General features: G+C 45.2%; 1 protein-coding gene across 3 annotated transcripts in view; it reads right to left on the bottom strand.

Annotated features, from left to right (window-relative positions):
* Window positions 1–3,772: 3,772 nt before the first annotated feature.
* The window catches only part of DLL1 (delta like canonical Notch ligand 1), a 29,223-nt gene continuing 12,160 nt past the window's right edge, over window positions 3,773–20,835 (bottom strand). The window contains exons 1-11 of one of the 3 annotated variants that reach the window (XM_020801176.3): window positions 18,821–18,999; window positions 17,797–18,144; window positions 15,614–15,674; window positions 14,996–15,253; window positions 11,148–11,208; window positions 9,397–9,527; window positions 9,095–9,264; window positions 8,772–8,988; window positions 5,765–6,557; window positions 5,512–5,626; window positions 3,773–4,487 (exon numbers count right to left, since the gene is read on the bottom strand). In XM_020801176.3, the coding sequence (XP_020656835.3) occupies window positions 4,482–4,487; window positions 5,512–5,626; window positions 5,765–6,557; window positions 8,772–8,988; window positions 9,095–9,264; window positions 9,397–9,527; window positions 11,148–11,208; window positions 14,996–15,253; window positions 15,614–15,674; window positions 17,797–18,144; window positions 18,821–18,880 (2,220 nt within the window). In that variant the 5' untranslated portion in view covers window positions 18,881–18,999 and the 3' untranslated portion in view covers window positions 3,773–4,481. Of the gene's footprint in view, window positions 4,488–5,511; window positions 5,627–5,764; window positions 6,558–8,771; window positions 8,989–9,094; window positions 9,265–9,396; window positions 9,528–11,147; window positions 11,209–14,995; window positions 15,254–15,613; window positions 15,675–17,796; window positions 18,302–18,820; window positions 19,000–20,835 lie in introns of those variants that run through there. The other 2 variants (XM_072993886.2, XM_078383167.1) reach the window with 2 other exon arrangements.

The raw sequence follows: 20,835 nt of genomic DNA on the forward strand, positions 1-20,835 counted from the left end.
TGATAGCCATGATGAGGGAGGCCAAGTTGGAAGCCATACTAACAGTGCCATTCTAAGCATGATTACTCAAAAATCCCATTATGCTTAAGAGGGCCTGATGTTGGATATGTTCATAGCATGGGATTGATATGTGAGTATGCAGTGGTCCTGTCTACTCAGGCAGCATTGCTCACTCCAAGATCTCCCTTCCAATCCCACCCCCACCCCCTGTGAACAACTGCAGAAGCATTCAGTGCATTGTCATCAAGTATGGAGATGTATCAAGGGAGGGCAGACCCTCACATTTGGACCAATTTATTTTTTGCAATAACTACATGGAGTTGGGGGGTGGCGGCAGCGATTGCCTCCCTGTGTTTGTAGGGCTGTGCTGATAAACGCAGTGTTAAGGCTCTGATTCTTTTTCTCTGACTGTTTATGCCACTGAAAAGTGAATAAGATGCTCCAAAGCAGTAGTGCTTGCTTTCCTGTTCTCTAGCCTATTAGCATAACCAGTAGCGACAGATCACAATAGTTACAGTCCAGCACTGAGGTGAGATGGTGTCAAATATTTTGATACTAATGTTGTAATACATCTGTCAGTCATGTGAGCACACCAGTTTCTGGGTTCCATCACTCAGTCCCATTCTAATGGACTTGGGGGAAATCCACTTTTCCTTTTCATCGTGCCTCCTTTCATCATACATTGATCAAATCCTCTTCTGTAACTACAGTGGCATAATTCACCATAGACATTATGAGGTGCATGCAAAGTTGTACGACTCAGTATATAACTGACAGTGTCTACAGCATTTTCTTCTGTTAAGGCAATTTGCCTCCCAAAGTTGCACTATTTGTGTTACACCAGTGTAACTAGGCAAGAGGATATGGGCTTTTATCACTTCCATTTGTGAGTGAAACTGCAATATCCAACAAAAGGATGTGCTCCATACCCCTCTCCCCATGTACGTTGCTCATCTTTGTGCATTTGGAGATCCTCACTGCTGTTTCACACTCATCAGTCCTGAAATGGACTCATCTCTCTCAGAGGGGTTATGATAAAACCCCAGTGTGGATTTTGTCTGAGATAGGGTTCTTGTAGTGTATCATATCCATCACCCATGTTTATTTCTTCAGAACCAAAGGTCATAGCAAAAAGGGGTAATCAAAAGTGAACACTAGAGCAATAGAGCCATATTCTCCATTCTTCCCATCCTTTCTGTGAAACGGTTCTGTGCTACTCTATATACATAGCATGAAGTTTAGGAGACTCGCTTTCTTAGTTCATAGATAGCCATGAAGTGCCTTAACTGGACTAAAAGAATTTTACACCAGTAGGGGATGTCTGAAAAGGCTAATAGGCTGAAGTTGAATCCTGACAAGATGGAGATCCCATTGTTAGGAAGGCACCCTGATTGGTTGGTGGGCTTGTTGCCTGGTCTGGATGGGGTCATACTCCCCCTGAAGGATCAGGTTCCTATTTTGGGTGTGCTCCTAAACCTGCCCCTCTTGATGGAGAATCAGATCTCAGCCATAGCCAGATCTGCCTTTTTCAGGCAAATTGCACACCCTTGCCTCTATCTTAACAGGAAATCCCTAATCACAGCAGTTCATGCACTGGTAATCTCGAAGATTGACTGTTGCGATGCTCTCTATGTGGGGCTACCTTTGGAAGTGGTTTGGAAATTGCAGCAAATGCAAAACAGAGTGGCTAGGCTAATCTGAGGAACATTGAAAATTAATCATATTTTGCCTATTATGGCCTGTTTGCACTGGCTGCCAATCTGCTTCTGGGCCAAGTTCAAGATGATACTGTTAAATCTCTATACAATTTAGAAACTTGCTAAGAGAGCACTTCTCCCTCAAACTGACCTTCCATCACATCCACACCTTTGATACTAAAGATGGCCACTGCAATATCAAAGAGAGTCCCAGAAATGGGCCTTTTCAGTAGCGGCTGCCTCACTATGGAATTAGTTTCCAGTGGAGATGCATCAGTTCCCCTCTCCCTTCCTTGGCTTTTGATGTTGTTTAGTCATTAAGTCATGTCTGAATCTTTGTGACCCCATGGACTAGAGCACGCCAGGCCCTCCTGTCTTCCACTACCTCCAGGAGTTGTGTCAAATTCAGGTTGATTGCTTCAATGACACTGTCCAACCATCTCATCCTCTGTCATCCCTTTCTCCTCTTGCCTTCACACATTCCCAAAATCAGGGTCTTTTCCAGGGAGTCTTCTCTTCTCGTGAGATGGACAAGGTATTGGAGCCTCAACTTCAGGATCTGTCCTTCCAGTGAGCACTCAGGGTTGATTTCACTCAAAATGGATAGGTTTGTTTTCCTTGCAGTCCAGGGGACTCTCAAGAGCCTCCTCCAGCACCAGAATTCAAAAGCATCAATTCTTCAGTGGTCAGCCTTCTTTATGGTCCAGCTCTCACTTCCATACATTGCTACTGGAAAAACCATAGTTTTGACTATGCGGACCTTTGTCGGCAAGGTGATGTCTCTGCTTTTTTTCCCCCCTTGGCTTTAGGAAGCAAACTAAACCATGGCTTTTTTACCCAGGCCTTTGAAAGTCTTACTCCTTTTTAATTTAGCAATCAATTAATTATATGACAGAGCCCTGTGTGTATGGTTTATTGTTTAATAAACCATACACATGCTTTTATTTCCATCATCTTGGGAGTTAAGCGGTCTTTGCTAGACTTTTGGGTGTATTTTTCCCCATTTTGTCATTTTAATCTTGTTCACTAGTACTTTGTTTCTTTTGTAGCTGCCCAGAGTACTGGTTTGCCAGGAGATGGGCAGGCTATGTTTAAATAAATAAATAAATAAATAAATAAATAAATAAATAAATAAATAAATAAATAAATAAATAAATAAATAAGACGATGTTTTTTTCAGAGCTAGTGCTAGAATGGCAAAACTCTGGACAGACATGGAGATACATTTGCTATAGCCTCAGCTCTGTAAGTATTTCTCTCCTTGGAATTTTATAGCTCGCAGGCCTCGTGTGTACAAATGCAGCTGGGTAGCATTTATGAAGCACAGGTCAACTTGATCAGAGGTGGGGAAAATGCAGCCTCTAAGACCCTTCTGTGATCCTCCCAGCCACCCTTCCAAGCCGGTAGTCTATCTAGCCCAGAATAATCAATTATTGATACAGTGGGGTCTTGACTTCAGAACTTAATCCATATTGGACGGCGGTTCTCAAGTCAAAAAGTCTGTAAGGCAAGTCTCCATTGACCTACAGTGCATTGAAAACCGATTAATCCCGTAACAGGCCGTTTTTGTTCCATTTTGGTTTTTTTCTGGTCTGTAAGTCAAATCTCAGTCTGCAAGTCAAACCTAAATTTTGCGGCCAGAGGAGTCTGTAACTCAAAAAGTCTGTAAGCCAAGCCGTCTGTAAGTCAAGGGTCCACTGTACAGATGCCTATCCAGGAAATTGTGGGCCTATCATAATGCTACAGTGCAGCAACTTTTGCAAAATTAGATTCACCATAGAACAAACTAGGAATCTGTTGCCATGCTAATTTGCTTTTCTGCCAATCATAATTGCAGACAGAACTTAAGCCCATAAGAGGGGCTAAAAGCACACAGTTCATACTTCATTTTAACTACTTGCTTTTTGTAGAGTACAATTTCCCCAAAATAGCCATGGTGGCTGGGGAAATTTTTTGGAATAGTCCATTTTTGGGAATAAGAGTCTGAAACAAAACTAACCCTTCCATGATCTGGTTTCAGTTGTTTATAAAGGAGAAACAATGTTTGACCTAATTCTGCCAAAGAAAGGATATGCTTCTGATATCATTAACATTTATTTTGGAAAAATATTTTAAAAATGAATTTCTTCATTAACAAAAACAGTAAAAAAAACCTCAAATAACAATTTGCACAATATTTCATAAATACATTATATACAAAAAATATAGTCACATAGACCCGAAGTGCCTTTGTACATATTTACCAAAAAAAATTAAATTATGAAAAAGAAACATCACAAAATACTCAAGCTTTACAAATATCCTGAAAATAATTTTTACAGATTAAAAAAAATAACACACTTTCCCCCACCTAATAAAAAAACACAGTTTAGTATAAAAAAGGACAATAAAGGCAGTGTCTGTATCTCTAATTCAAGAAACGACTGGCTCATAAGAATCCAAAATATACACTTCAGGCAGTGCATGCTTCTTATGTAGGAAATTAAGTCCGTCCATTTAAATATATATAGAAAAAAAAGCAACTGACCATAGTGCAATGATAAATATTCATAAAAGGCAGTGCAACAGGTATCTTTGAACACAGACCCTGGCCTCGTGTCCACCATGTATTATTTGCAGTCACTTTTGCTAACTTCAGTAGAGAACCAGCTCAGTCTGAATTTAGTTTCTCAGCAGCAGTCAGTGAAGAAATCTTTCTCCTTTTCCTTGTTCAGCAGCATTCATTGGGGCATATCACCTTTGAAAATTGTTTAAAAACAACAATTTTGCCATATCGTCTTTCCTTTACACCTGGAGAAGGTTGAAAGTGGTAGGGGAGGGAAGGGGAGGAGAAGAGAGGGTGAATTGATACAATGGCAGGAAAAAAATGCAGAGATCAAACATGAGGAACCCACTGCAACTACAGCCAACATAAATAACGGCTGAGTGTTATTAAGTGTAGTAAATTGTACTAGGAGGACCATTGGGTCAATGTGGATTTAGCGAGTCAACTCCTTCATAATTTCAATTGATTAAAATGGGCCTACCCTAGTACAATTTACTGTGCTAAGCAACAGGACTTTGGCCATTGATTCGCTTGATAATCCATGGTGAGCAACCATCTCCTTTAGGTGAGGACACTTGGTGGAAGTTTGTTTTTTCTCCACTCCCATTTACTCTGTATTAACAGCCATGTAGATATGTGTAAAGCAAGGGGGCAGTAATAATTTTTGTGGGCTAATAACTTTTTGCACAATTGAGGAGTCCACCACACAAGAAGATGACTAGATTTCTGTACTAATGAATTCACCATGAATGTATATAGTCTTGGCCATTCATAGATATTTATGCCCTATGATGTATGCGTCTACATCACATTATTTCATACTTGGTATATTTTCCTTCAAATAGACCTACTCCCAATTTCATAACACTAAGTACCTTGATTCAATCCAGTAGCCAAGATAATCCACTGAAATAATCAGGAGACTTCAATACCCCTTTTTGAATACGTCTAATTCCTATAGATGTATTCAACCTAGAGGAATACTTCCTAAAATTTCCTTCATCGATGATAACTCAGGAATTGTTCTACTAACTTTGGATGACTTACATTGGTTCCAGTAGGAAACCAAAATAAAGTAATCATCTTCCATACTTTCAGACTAACTGAAGACTCAAAGAAATGGCTTGCATCAAATGGTATATGGTTTTTCAAACAAATTCATTAATTCATTAATTTCAGCTAATCTTAAGTTGACACCGCACTAATAAGTGAAAGAAATATACTGGTTGGTGCTACGTCTGTCTTTTGGGCCTCAGAGAATATACCAACCTCTGTTGCTATGATGCATTCATCTTTCTCTTCTGATATGACATACACCGACTGGTACTTTGTGTCTTTTGAAGTGGAATACACTGATTCTGGCCGTTTCCTTTCAGATGCTTCACTGCAAACAAAATAGAAAGCCAAAGAGGTGAATGAAACGGCTGCTTTTGGAGCTAATTTGAATGTGTTTCCCATACCCTGGAGTTAATGCATTGGCCCATCCCACCACCACTATCAAACATCCTTTCCCTCAATATACCTCTTTAGCTGTCCGCCGCTTTTTTCATCTGCCTCAGAATCAAATGTTTCACATTTAGCCTCACATTTGCTGTGTTCCTCTTTCACAGAGTCCTCGTTCTTCAGTTCATGAACCAAATTGTAATCCACGGATGGGTATCTGGCTTTGTAGCCATTTTTGTCAGCGTTATCGCTGTGGAAGTCTACTTTCTTGTTGGTGTTCTTTATCTGGGTGGCACCAATGACACTGATAGAAATGTCCTTCTCCCGCTGACAATTGGCCAAGTTGTTCATGGTTTCAGATTCGCTTCTGCATGCATCCGGCTGGTGCTGCCTTTTCTGTGCCTTTAGTCGGAAGCAGACAACAATGGCAGCACAGCCCAGCAAGAGCATTAGGACCAGAATAATGCCGGCACACACCGCAATCCAAGGAAACTGAGAACTCTGTCTTTCAGTGTATTTCTCTGTGATATCAACTATGACTGCCCCTTGAGGTGGTTCAGGAAGGAGAAACTGGCAGTTAAGGCCCCCATATCCGCGAGCACACTCACACACATAGCGGTTGTTTCTCTCGTGGCACGTAGCCCCATTATGACAAGGGCTGTGTTCACACTTGCTGACAGGTGTGCTACAGTTCTTTCCACTGTATCCTGGGGGACAGGTGCAAGAATAATCATTCACTCCATCTTGGCAGGTCCCCCCGTTGAAACAAGGAAAAGAAGCACAATCGTCCACATTATCATCACAGTGTCTTCCAGTGAAGCCAGCTTGACATTGGCATATGTAGGAGTTCCCAAGATCGACACACTGAGCTCCTGCACAATATTGGATAGGACATAGTGAATGACGGTTTTATTGATTATCTCTTATATGTGTATCATGTCTTTATGCATCTCAAGGTATATATAGGATTTTCCCTTTTCATCCTTTCAACAACCCTATCTGGTTGAAACGGAAACTATTGCAAGGTCAACCAGAAGCTTCATGACCAACTGGGGAATTTGAATCTACAGACTGCAGAAGCAAGCCCAGTGTTCTTTCCTACTATTCAACAGTGTCTTAACTGCAGTCGTCATGAAACATGCATCAAAATCAAGATTTTGTAAAACAGATGTCTCAGAACTTAGTGGCTGTTGTTTCTACCTATTCCTGTTGTCTAGGAACTTGAACAAGAACTAAACCTGACACATAAAATATCCTACTTATTAAACACACACAAAGCCAGAACCAGAATCAAAATATATATCAAAATATAAGCCATCCCATTTAAAAAAAATCCCTCTTAGACAGCCAGTTGCTAAGAGAAAGCCTGCCTGAAGAGAAAAGTCTTCACCTGTTTGCAGAAGGACAACAAAGATGGGGCGAGCCTGGCCTCCTTTGGGAGGGAGTTCCAGAGTCTGCAAGCAGCAGACAGAGAAGGCCCTCTATTTAGATCCGACTGCTGAAAATGAGGGAACCATGATACAGTTTTCTAGCAGACTACAGTTCTCAGAATTCTGTGGGGTTGAGCCAAATGCAGTTGTAGTGTTACTGCTCAAAGTGTCTACCCTACACAGTTAGCATAGACATACCACCCACTTCCTCAAAAGATCTAGCTAACTTTCCTCACTGTCTAAAGCAAGCATATGTTAGTAGTAAAGGCCTGGATGCCTTTAAAAGGGAATTGGACAGATTCCTGGAGGGAAAAGTCCATTGCAGGTTACAAGCCATGATGGGGATGTATAACCTCCAGGGTTCAAAGGAAGGTAACTCAAAATACCAGATGCAAGGGAGGGGTATCAGGAGACAAGTACTTAGTTGTCTCAAGTGCTCCCAGAGGCATCTGGTGGGGCCAGTGTGAGATACAGGAAGCTGGACTAGATGAGCCTTCGGACTGATCCAGCACAGCTCTTATGTTCATAGGGAGGCAAACAGCTGCACTACCACCACCCACAGGATGCCAGTGAGTCTCACTGCTACATCTGGTACACAGATATATCATGCAAACCCAAGGCATATTTAAGATTTATTTTTCCCATGTCATTTCCATTATTATTAATAGCATGGGGAGCTTGTAGCCAAGAGTACTTCACATCTACATTTCAGTGGGTGCTCCCCGATCTTAGTCACAAGCTGCCTCTACACATTCATTTGATTCAAATGGACCTACTTCAGTTGTGACTTACTTTAATATAGTAAACTGCACTAGAGGAAGCCCATTTGAATCAACAGAACTTATAGAGAAGTTGAATTACCAAATCTCCATTGTTTCAGTAGGCCTATTCAAGTGCAAGTTACTACACTAAGCAACAGGGTTTCATCCAATGGAACCTCCCAGTTGGACATCTATATAGACCAGTGGTTCTCAAACTGGGGTCCTCAGATGTTCTTGGACCAAAATTCCCCAAAGCCTTCACCACTAGCTGTGCTGGCTAGGATTTCTGGGAGTTGTAGTCCAGGAATATCTGGGGATCCAAGGTTGGGAACCACTGTTTTAATTACTTTCTTGAGTAAATCTGATCTTTTTGTATCTGACCTGTCGAACAATAGTTTAGGCGACTGTCCATTGGAAACATGAATACAGAATAAAATTTTAAAAGTCAGCGTTGAAGTCATAGTCTTCATCAGTGGTTGTTCCCTACACCAGAAATCCTTCAACAATGCAAAGTCAAAAAATCGTCAGCTACAATTAAAAAAAAACCTTTTTTGCTGACACAGCACAATCCACTAAAAGAACACATGAAAGTTGCATATCAGAGCTCAGGAACATTCATTCTTTGGGCTACAAGTCCTATTTAGCGGTCAGACCAGCTGGGGGAATCTGGGAGTTGTAGGTTTTTTTTTTTTTTTTTTAAGAGGAACATTCAAAAACTTTGGTTGCAATCATGTGGATACTCAAACGTAAGTGTCAAAGTAGACCTCATCTGAATAAGGACACAGAGGCTTTGGTCACACCTGTGTCAAACAGCAACCAGTGCCACAGGACATCAAGTCCATGGAAGAAATGCCTGTTAATGTGAATGGGTTGGTTGAGCACTGCTTTGGCTTACCATTTGCACAAGGACTGGAACTGCAATAGTCAATCTTCTTTTCGCAGTTAAATCCAGAATAGCCCACTGGGCAGCGGCAGCTGTAACCACCTTCAGGGTTGTCTGTACATCGCCCTCCATTGAAGCAGGGTCCATCAGCACAAGTCATGGCCCCCAGCTCACAATTTTTACCATAGAACCCAGGTGGACAAGAACAGGAATAGCTGTTTTCAAGATCCTATACCAAAGAAAAGCACAGTCCTTAGAGATATATCTTGCATAAGCTGCAGTTATTTGCTGAAGACTTTGCGGAATATATTTTTAAAAATCAAAGCAAAACTTACAGTACAACTTCCTCCATTCTTGCAAGGATTGGCATCACATTCATTGATTTCAATCTCACAGTTGGAACCAGTGTAGCCAGGACGGCAAGAACATGTGTAGCTCCCTTGGCCAGTGTTGGTACAAGTGGCACCATTCTTGCAAGGCTTGTGGTGCGTACAGTAATTGAGATCTACAGAAGATGAAAAACAAAAGGGACATCAGGATGGCTATTCATGGTTTCACAATAACAATCCTTGCCCTTAATTACAGGAAATCTAGAAAACCACAGAACTGTCTAAACAATTAAAGATGAAGAACTCACCCTGGTTACAGAAAAGTCCACCCCAGCCTTCCTGACAGTTGCATTGCCATGGCTGTTGACACGTACCATGAAGACAACCTGGGTAGCGGATGCATTCATCACAATAACGCCCTTGCCAACCAACTCTGCATCTATGAAAATTATAGCAACAACAGCAACAAAAACTTAAAAACAGAGAAATCAAACTTTCACAAGCATCAAGAAAGTCATTCTCCTAAACTCTTATCATTAGCTTGATAACTGCATTAGCATTAATACTGCAGTTGCTTCTTCCACTATCTGAATACAGAACCTTACATTCCATTAATACCTTATCATGCTCTTTAATTTCAGTCGAGATTTCCTATGAGTGCAAAATGCTTACCCTTAGTTTATTATACATCACATTGATAACCCACCCTTCCCTAAGGAATTAGAGATATTAATCCCAATTAACCTTTACAACAAACCTGTGAAGTAGGTTATGCTGAGAAAGCAAGATTTTCACTCTTCTCAGGAAACATATTTCCATAGTTCAGCAAAGATCTAGTCTGAGATTTCCCTGGCCCACTTCTAACTCTATTATCTTCCATACTAAAACACATCAACTCTCCTTTTCATGTGGTTATTACAATCGCACATATAAAAACAAACCAACAAATGCTCACTTGTTCAAAACAACAGACAGACTCATTAAAGTTGAAAAATAACATACTGGGGTTTCTTAGTCCAAAATATTTGGAGCAGAAGTTGGAAAGGTGATTTATGGACTACATCTCCTAGAATCCTACAGTTAACATGGCCACTGGTAATATTAGCCAGAGAATCATGGGACCTTCATCCAGAAAAGTCATCTGCTTCAAAGCCTAATCCTGAAAATATCAACTTGGAGGAAGCTGTAATGGAGACTATGCCTCATTAAATTCTTGCTTCCAAGTAAACATTAACAAGATGGCAATGTAAGTAGACACTCATGGCAACAATGCTTGAATCATGAACTGATGCTTCGCAGTGGCAGCTGGTACCTACTGGGACCATTAAGACAAGGTGATCAAAAGAAGAAGCCAAAGTCAATGGTACATGAAGCCATCTAATTCTTTCCTCAGTCTGTTACTCCTTTTGCTATACTGTTCCATTGTGGACAATGTATATCTACTGTATTCTGCACAGTGACAGCAGCTTGGCCCTGGTTTAACTGCCATGGCTCCGTCCTACCAGTAGCTTGGTGACTTGTTTCCTAATGAGCTCCATTGCATTTCCTTGAACTATAGTGAAAAGACAATTCCCAGGATTCTTTATGGTGGAGCTGCAACATGTAATAGTGGCAGGAAAATGCTTTAAAAGCACTGTGCAGATACTCTCAGAAATAACTCAGGTCATGAACACCCTCTAAAGAGAAAAAGTGGGGAGGGATGGACCTTCTGTGTAACGAAAGACTTGCCAGCTGGATCCCAACAAGAAAAGAGGGAGAGAGTGGCTACAGAAGAAACTAATGGTCAATGCAACCCCATGAGTAAGGGAGGCAAGCAGGAGTCCATTAGGTGGGAGCAGCTAAAGCCTGGGCGCAGCCTGAGCCGGGGGATGCGATCCCATCAGATCTAATGGACCAATTGGTCCCCACCAATTTGACTTCTTTGGCTTGCTCACACTCTCCCATCAGATGATAAAAAGTGTCATTTAAAATGACCTCCCTAGGGCTTAGAGATCAAGCTTACAGGCAGCAGAGAGGGAGGGTGGAATCAGGGCAGGGAAGGAGCGTTCTGGAAACTTACTTGCATTCCCCAGGCTTGTCACAAAATCCATGCTGCTCATCACATCCAGGCAAGCAAATAGCTGCAAAAGGAGGGGGTGGAAAAACATTAGAAATCTAGACACAAACCATTTGGGGCCTTGTTGGGAGCCGGATTCAAAACCTCTTTACACTCTAGCCAGGTCGGCAAGAGCAGCTGAATTAATCTCCGAGACTGGGTGGAAGTATTGATCTTGCGTAGTAACTGGGTGCTTTTACTTATTGCCAGGGCTGAACATTCCTCCTTAATACAGTTGCACAAGGACAAAAGAGGGCTCACAATCGCTCCCTCTTCCCCACGGCTCCCATCCGCCTTTTCTTCCCGGGAAGGGTCAGATCAGAAGTCCTCTCTCCAACCCGCCCCATCCCCAGTTCTATGGCGCATGGCTCCTCCTCTTGCTATCCTCAGAAAGTGTGTGAAAGTGTGTGAAAGTGTGTGTGTGTGTGTGTATGCGTGCAGATAAGGGTGGACAGCTGGTGTGCAGGGTGCCAGCCAGGACAGCTGCTCTATTGTCTATTCTCTCCAAGCAGCTGCCCCACTGCAACAATACCCCCCAACCTCTCGCAGCCAATGGGGGCCAAGACGTGCTTCCTGGGCAACCTATCCCAGCCCAGATCTAATCTATGGCACGCGCGTGATTTCTTGGGAGGGGGGGAAGAGAGAAACTTTTTTCTTATTCAAATAAATAAGTCTAAAGTTCTTTCGTGCACACCCACCCCAAAAAGGAGGAAAGGGAAGGGGGGGATTGAGGGCTGCAGAGCACAGACAGAGAGGAAAAGAGGTAAGCAGGCCAGCAGGAGGGAGGTTAGAAGGAGGGCAGGAGGGAAGACTTCTGCTCATTACTTTGCCTGGTTATGGAACTCATTAAGCAGGCACTGCAAGTTTTAATTCAACAAAGCAAGCCGGGAGAGACAATGACAGAGTCCCCAAAGAAAGAAGAACAGAAGACTGAGGAAAAGCAGGACTGATGAGCCAATTGTTCCGCCCCCCCCCTTACACAAAACCCAGGAGGTGGGAGGAGGGAGTTAATGGGGGCAAGCAGGCATTACAAAGTAATCCAGCAGAATTTATTTATTTATTTGCTGTGCATTCAGGGTGACATCATCCCCACCCTTCTCAGCAAAGGGCATCCTGTTTTCTAACAACTTGCCCATAATATCCAAGTGTTTTTTTTTAAATAAAAGAGACAGATGCTCACACCAGTAATACAAAATGGCCCAATACCAGGCCTGTTACCTCAAAAGGCAACAGCACTAAGAATTCCAAAACAAATGTCTCCTTGAAGTATTTGAAACAATATTTTAGTACTGTTTGCCCTTGGCAACTTCATGGGAAATGAGCAAAAGACTGAATGCAACTCAGACTACAATTTACAATCCCTAACTAGTGCTCTCAGAATCCCCCACCCAGCCATGACCATGGACGTTGGGGGATTTTGGGGGTTATAATGTAAAAAGTTACGTTTCCATGATCTGGTGCTACCATGGAAAAAACTAAGCTCTTTATTACAATGAATTAAGCCCTAGGTTGTCCAGAGCCCTGCCTGCAGATGGAGGCTAGTCCATTCAACTTTACTTAACACACAAACACATACACACACACACACAAGAAGACAGTACATCATAATGGCCAGGATCGAAAGAGCTATTCTTAGGCATGCCCTGATGCTTTGACTTTTAAACACTTTTCTGTGAGCAGCAGATCTTTTATGTCATTTCCTATTCTAGTTTTGCAAGGCCATTCAGACTGTGAACTTCACATGTGCAAATGGGGCTGCTGTTTAACGTGCAATAAACCAAAGACCCCCTTTGGACAACTGGCTGCACAATCCTGACTAATGCTTGGCCCATCCAGGCTCCTTCAGACTGGATGGGGACAGTCAAAGCCCTAGCAAGACAGGTATTGTGGGGCTATTAATCCTTGCAGATGAGCATTCAAATCTGCCTCCACATTGCAGCCAGAGGGAGAGGGGAAAAGAAGCTGGCAAGGCATTTTCATAGTCAAGTTCAGCCTTCCTCTGCCTGGTGGCCTCCAAATGAGAGAGACAAGATCACCTGTATTCTCCAACTAGGAAGGCGATGCAGCCTGGGAATGGTGCCAACTGTAGTCTAACACCAGGTGGACATCAAGTTGGGGAATTTTGAGCTTGTGTAAACTAGCACCAGTATGCTTGCATGGTCTCCCGATATTGCTATCAATAACATCGCTGAATATAGCACCACTATGCTTCAAACAGCATGTCCTCAAATTATGACAGCATTTTACTGCAACAATCCTTCCTTTGCAGGATATACTTCATTTAGGCTATTGAAGCAAGATCATTTCTAACTTCTGCCCATGGAGACTTATCATTGATGCTCCTCAATTTTGCTAAATATTTAGGGATTCTAATGCCTAGGTTCTTAAAAGATAAAGATGCTATATTTAATCCATCTAAAAGCTGAATATGTTTTTATATTGTGGTTGCATTTTTATGCATAAAGTTGCCAATAACATTGGCCTGGTCTTTGAGAAAGGAGGAAAGTTATTAAAACTTTAAGAAAATACAAGAATGAATAGTGTCGGCCATAATTTATTCATTTATTTATTTATTTAATTTATACCCCGCCTATCTGGCCCACCGGAAACTCACATAAACTTGTGGGAACTCACATAAGGGGGGGGGGACCTAAATTTACCTACCAGCCAAAGTGATACAAAATAATGTGCAAGCATTCAAGTTGTGCAAAACTCTTAATCAGACTAGAGGTAAACAAACCATAGGGGATGGGAAAGAGATGGGGGGAAAGACAGCTGGTGTCATAGTGATGGACTCCACAACTACAGCACCAGTTGGTTCTTGCCCCCTTCTCACTCCACTTCCTCATGCTTTGTTTACTACCTAACCTGATTAAGAGTTCTGCATAACTTTAAAAGCATGCACATTGTTTTGTGCCATTTTAGTTGAGATTGCCCTAATACAAATTTTGGAAATGTTGTCCGATGACTTTTAGAAATACTCCAGTAGAGTTGCCTGGTGATCAGTTGCACACTTAATAATGATCAGACTTTCAGAGACTGATGGAATACTATATCCATTCAGAACTGGACGTTGGCTATGCAAATTTAATGTGTGAAATCTAACACTCAGTGTCTCTTTCTCTCTTTATATAAGACATTAAGAGGAAGGCCTTGCTCTTGCTAATCAAAAGAGTGCACGGTTACAACAATCAACTTTTACACAATTATTCTGCTCTCTGGCTAAGTTACTATGTTTATTACACAAGTTCAACCGGTGAACTAATAAAATAATGTGGTCTAATTATTGTTTGGGCCTAATGGCTGCTATTGTTCTACCAATGAAGAATGAACACAGCCATGCTTAATTTTCCAAGTGAAAAACACAAGACTTCAAACTACTACATTGGGCTAGATTCCCCTCCCCCTGACTGCATAATAACAACTCTTGGTGCCTTATTGCATCTCCCATCCTACCCAAAAAGATCTTGGTGAAATCATCTATCTATATCAGTCACAGCTTGGAACTCTCACTATCCTTATTGTTTGCAGCTACAACACTTTTCAGTGTTTTGCAATCCTCATCAAATTTATCTGATTATCTCGGTAATAACTATGGCTTTTTAGATTTCAGGATGCATTTTATATTCTCTTTGGAAAGACCAACTTCCACAAGATGCATTGGTCATTCTGCAAGAAGATAAACAGAGGACTTCCTAGGGATCCCTCTAATCCCTCCACCACCAGAGGATACCTCTGTTTGCATCATGAGTGACAGTCAACCAAAAGCCCCAACAGAAAGGCAGGTGAGATGGTGCCTTGTGGAAACTCACATTCAGTGCAGTACTGCCCCTTCCAGCCTGGATTGCACACCTTCTCCCCACGCTCTCCACACGTGAAGTGCCCAAAGGCATCGTCCCGGGGGCGACAGAAGACAGAGCAGCCTTCCCCGTAGTAGTGCTCATCGCACACAAAACGGTAGGAATACTTGAGGTCAGTGCGTCCACTGCTGTGCAAGTCCTGGGACCATTCTTCCCCAACCGTCAAATGCCTCTGGGTAGCCAGGCGGCTAATGAGACGCTCTGGGTTCTCTGCAAGAGAGGTGGGGGGAGGGGAGGGGATGGCCATGCCGTTAGTTAAACAAAAAGGGCGAGGATACAGTTGGGAAGCTACAGAGGGTCAGGGCTGTTGAGATAGCATTAAAAGGTTTAACCTTGGTGGGCAAAAGCTGTCCCTTAACTGGCTTCCCAGCACCCACATCCTAAGCACTGATGGAAAGGTCCCACTGATGCCAACAGGACCTGGTGCTAAGTAAGGATCTGAGGTGTGTGTCCATGTGGATAAGTCCATGGGGAAGGCCACTGAATACACAGGCCTTACACAAGAGATAATTGAGGTGTGTGTGTGTGTGTGTATGCACATCAGGAAGGAGGTGGGAGGGGAGCACCTACCTGTGTTGAGGTCATCAGGAGAATCGGTGTGCAGAGCTTCAATGATGAGAGAGAAAGTGCCCTGGGGGGGGGGAGGTGAAAATGAACACACAGAGAAACAATGAGTGCAAATGGCTGCAGTCAGCACAATGACACAATTGCAGGAGAGGCAACTGGCCTGCGACACGGGGATAGGAGTGCCCCAGTCAATGTGACACTTTGACTCTGGCCTCTTTTCACTTTCCTCAAGGAAATGGCAGCGCTTTTTGAACAGAGGCTTCCTGGCCTGTTTTTTCAGCCTGTTCAGACAGGATGTTGTGTTAAAAAGAAGAAGAAGAAGGGAGGGGAGGGGAGGGGAAAGAGCAGGGGACAGGAAAGCATCATCTCTGCCAGGCTTCTCCCTTTGGCTTGGCCTCCCAGTTTTGCAAAGTGGAAAAGTCATGGATGATGGGGTGGGCAGGGCTGGGACAGCTAGAAAATGAAGCCTTGGAGAATTGCAGACAGAGCTGACAATGACCTGGCCAGTTCCATCAATTGGGGGGGGAGGGGGGACGGGAAACAGAATCACAATCATCGCTCCTGTCATCACCACTTCAGCTGACTGGCTGAGGCTGCTCATGATGATGAGATGCAAGCTGCCCAGGCCAGCATCCTGACTTGATCAAAACTGTGTGCTGCCAGGCCAAATCTCTTTGCAGGACTGGCAAATCTACTTTTTGGACCACAATTCCCAGAATCCTGGTTGGGGCTTCTGGGAATTGTAGTCTTTTAGGGAGGGAGATTCTTTCAATTTCTACTCCTCTGGAGGCAGGGAGCTCCACCTTCACATTTATGTTGTGCACATCACACATTTTGGACTACAGGAAGGGCCCTGAACATTAGAATTGTGTCGTACAGCAAAGGGGGCCCTGAAGGCTGCCCTCCCCTGAGACTGTTTTTACAGCACCAAATTCCCCTGCTGGCCCTTTGAGCTTTTTTCATCAAAAATTGATAAAACTGAAGCTCCAAGAAGCCCCTGGGAGTGGCAGTTTGCCTTTACAAGCCACCAAGCCTTCTGTCAACACAAAATATCCATTTTTCATAACTGGAAGTAGACTTCTAGGTGCTTCTGGGTTCACGTTTTATGTGTTTGAAAGCATTTGGGGCAGTCTTTTTAGCCTCCAGTAAGTCTTGATGGCAGAAAACCAGTCCCATGACCCACCCCTGCTGCCTGCCTGTACCTTACAAGAAAGAGACACCCGGCTACCTTAACTCACAACAGCGTTAACATCCCCTTAAGGCAGCAGCAAAACTAAGGTCCCAGAAATGAGAAGCCCAGTTTCTGGTTTGGGGAAAGATAGAAGAGGCTGGCTTTGAGAAGCAGACTGTAATTCACTAAAGCTTATAGTACAGCAAAGGTGTTAGGTCTTTAAGGTGCTATACAGGACTCTGCCACTTTTGTGGTGACAAACTAGCACAGCTACTGCTTGGAAATGAGACACCATTTACTGACGACACCCACTGAAGGGTGGAAATGAAAATAAACACACACAGCTCTGGCTTACTTCATTCGCAACAAACTTCAACCATTTGAACGGCTACTCACCCCATCCAACCGAAAAAGACACTCTAAAAGCACCACCGTCCAGCCCCTTGGTATTCTACTACCACAGCCTGGAAAGGCTGGCATTTTGGACGCCACCTCCAAACAGTCTGGGGGGTGTTGTTGTGGTCCTCAAAAGGAACCCCAACCAGGACTTTTTCCAGGCCCTGCATCACAGTGACTGAGAAGAGCTACACACACCTTCTCTTCTGGAGTTTGCATCCACTATCCACCAAGTAATCTCAAACCCCAAATATCCTTTTATTAAGCAGGAAGATGGCATGGCCCCCCCCAAGGAATCTTAGTTGCTCCCCTGCTTAAAAGTGTTTCCCATTGTGTCCAACTGCCAGTTTGTCAAGCTGATCAAAGCGCTGAACTTCTCTGTTACTCTCCCCATTTCTACAGGAAACCAGATTTCTACAGAAATCAATGGGGAAACTTCTAGGAATTACCGATGATGCGACCTCATTTTTCTCGGGTTCCTCTTCTTTTCCTTCCCCGCCCCTCGCAGGCCCCCCCTTTAAAAAAAACCAAATCCAAGCACGGACTAGCGCACGTTCCCCCCTCCCACCACACACACACACTCTGACTTCCAAGTCAGCTGGCTCCCCGGGCAACTTACCGGCCAGGTGAAACCAAAAGGGAAACGGATCGGGTTGCTGAAAAAGGGATCGCTGCTGGCGGCGTTCTCCGGCACGACGAACGAGTTGGCGCCCAGCACCGGAGTGACGGCGCTGCCGTAGGTACAGGGCGGCTCCGGGGAGACGCTGGCTTGGTAGTGCTTGAGGCAGACGCGGAAGAAGGTTTTGCAGTCGCACTGTTGCAAGCCGGCCGCCGATGAAGCGCCGCCGCCGCCGCCGCCGCCGCCGCCGCTGGGGAGGCCCTCCCGGCAGCAGTTGCGGTTGCCCAGCAGGCCCTTCTTATTGACAAACTCCTGCAGCTTCAGCTCGAACACGCCGGAGGTCCAGACCTGCGAAGGGGAGGGAAGAGAGGTGGAAGCCGGCGGGGCAACTTCAGGGGCTTGATGCCCCCCCATCAATGAAGGGCGCGGGGAGGGGGGGAAAAGCGAGATCGCCCGGGACTGCAGGTTGGCGACTGAGACCCGAGGGCCGGGAGGGGGGCGGGGCAAATTTATCAATGGGACTCGCGCCCGCTTCGCTGGGGACCTCCCGCTGAGTGGAACGCGGCCGCGGCATTGTCACTGGCCAAGCGCCCGCCCGCCTCGCCTCGCCGCGGCCCCGACGCCGGGCTCACGTGCGGACCGGGACGCGGCGTGCCTTTTCGGCTGAGCCCGCGAGGACGCAAATCCCAGGCGGGCCTCGGGGAGGCGGGGGGGGGAGATACGCGGATACGTGCACGTGCGAACGCACTCGCACACGTGTTTGCGGATGGTTCTCGTCCGCCGCTTTCGAAGCCGAGGGAGAGAAGAGGATGGTGTAGAGACGCACGCCTCTGCCCACCTTTCGCTTTGGAAACCTGGCCCGGTTCTTAGTAAGACGAAAAAGGGAGGACTGCCAACTTTCCCAGGGAGGCACACCAACTTTTCCCCGGTGACCGTTCCCTCATGTCGAAAACCCTTCACGTCCCCATCATGCGCGCGCGTAGAGGGTAGAAGAAAGAAAAACAGCAGCAGCCCAGATGCTTACCTGGCAGGGAAACTGAAGCACGCATAAGACAAATAGAGTCAGCGTAGACTGACCTCCCATTTTGTGGGGGTGCTATCGGAAGAGAGAGAAAGAGAGAAATGTGGGGGGTTTCCTCTTATCGGACAGCGACAGAAAACAGCGCCTGTCAAGGAGATGGGCTGGCCGACTTCGCCAGGACTGGCTGGAAGGAAATTAGGAAGGAGACGCACGCGTCTCAAGTCCCTTCTCCTCTCGTTTTCCTTCTCCCGTCGATGCGGTCTTAGAGACGCCCTTTGGATGACTGACAGCTCTTGGGGAGGCGATGTTTTAAAACGAAAAGATGAATTAGTCTCAAGGAACAACTTCTCCCCCCTCCCCTTCTTGGCTTTTTTGCTTGCCAGCTACAGTTCTCCCTTGCGCTTCGCTCTTTCTCGCTCCAACCGCAGGAAAGGAGAGAAAAGCCACTTAATTCCCGGAGGCACAGAAAAGGCTTCCCAAGGCAGCTTAAAAAATCGACGATCTGGAAATCCCTTGGGGGAAGAGAACGAGATAATTCCCAGTGGCTGCAGGCGAAGAAAAGCGCCGGGGGTGGGGGGGTGGCCGGGCGAGCGTGCCTTTAGCTTAGCGGAAGGGTCCGCGACTTGTCAAACCTCCGTTTCCAAATTCCCCGGGGTTTGCTAGGCGCCACTTTCCCGCCGTAAAGCCCCGATCGGTCGGTTTTTCTTGAAGGAATCCAAGGCCCCTAAGGAAAGCGAAAGGTTGCTGCGTCCGTGGTCCTTTCCCCGAATCGATGACAACAGAGACAGCGCCCGTGTGAGTGTCAACGTTTCTCCCGAGTCCCTAGGTATGGGTGACCTTTTTTGCTTTCCGCCTTGGGAGTTGCCTCTTGCGTCTTGTCTTTTTTTTAAATATATATATATATATATATTACTTCATTATTTATATACGTATGCCTTTCGCTCGCTCGGTAGCGCTCCGGATCTGCCTGCGGTCGGGCGCCTGCCCGCTTTATATCTCGCCGGCCGCCTGCATGGCTAATGAGATGCAAATAAGCAGCCCCCCAATCTGGCTAGAGCGGCCACAAAGGAACCACTTTTCCAAGCCCTCCTCTCAATGGATCGCCAAATGGTCAGTGAGCTGTAAAATGGGCAACCCTCCTCCTTTTCCCCTCCCCTGCGGCTCTTGCCAAAAAAGAGAGAGAGAGAGAGAGAGAGAGAGAGAAGGGGGGGGGGCTCATTTACATTCCTGCAAATTTGGTAACCGCAAGAGTCAATCTCCCCACCGCACACACATGCACACATTTTCCCTTCTGCTCTGAGGGGGAGCTCTCTCGCGTTCTCTCACACACAAACCTTGCGATCCTCCGAATATCTTAAAATGACTGTGTGTCACATGCACGCGCTAGCTTTCCAGCAGCGGCAACAACAACAACAACAAAAGGTATGCTCATCACAACCGGCGTCTCCTCTGAAAGGATTTCCTCCCCGCCGAAGGGAAGAACAAGATCAGGCTCCAGTCCAGTGAGAGCGCAGAACCTTAGCTGGGCACGTGGGCCAAAAACGAGATTTTGGGAAATGTTTAGAAAGGCTTCCTCCTGGAAGACCCAGGAGGAGAACGAGAAGGGACGGAGCGAGCATAAGTGACAGGCAGAGAGAGAGAGAGAGACGCGAGTCAGGACAGGAAAGGCAGTGTTAGGTGTCAGGTGTGTGGTGTGCTCCCTTACCGCGGTCCTTTCCGAATTGGCTGCCTTTGCGATCGGCGATATTGGGGGGAGGAAGGGGGGCAGAGAAAGATTTGGGGAAAGGGGAAGCGAGGTCGGGAAGTTTCCCCAAGTTCCAAGAACTCTTCGGGACCTCTCTCAGCTCCCCGCTTCCTGATCATTATGCGCAACACAACCCGAAGACTTTCATGGTCAAACAATCCGAGCAAAGCCCATGTGTTAAGTTCCAGGCGCAGGAGGGAGGGGGGGGGGAGAGAAAGAAAGACGCTTGGATGGGTAAACAATCCTGCTTTTTTAAAGACCTCCAGAAGAAACG

This window comes from Pogona vitticeps, chromosome 1 (assembly GCF_051106095.1).
Source record: "Pogona vitticeps strain Pit_001003342236 chromosome 1, PviZW2.1, whole genome shotgun sequence".
In the NCBI taxonomy this organism is placed as follows: domain Eukaryota; kingdom Metazoa; phylum Chordata; class Lepidosauria; order Squamata; family Agamidae; genus Pogona; species Pogona vitticeps.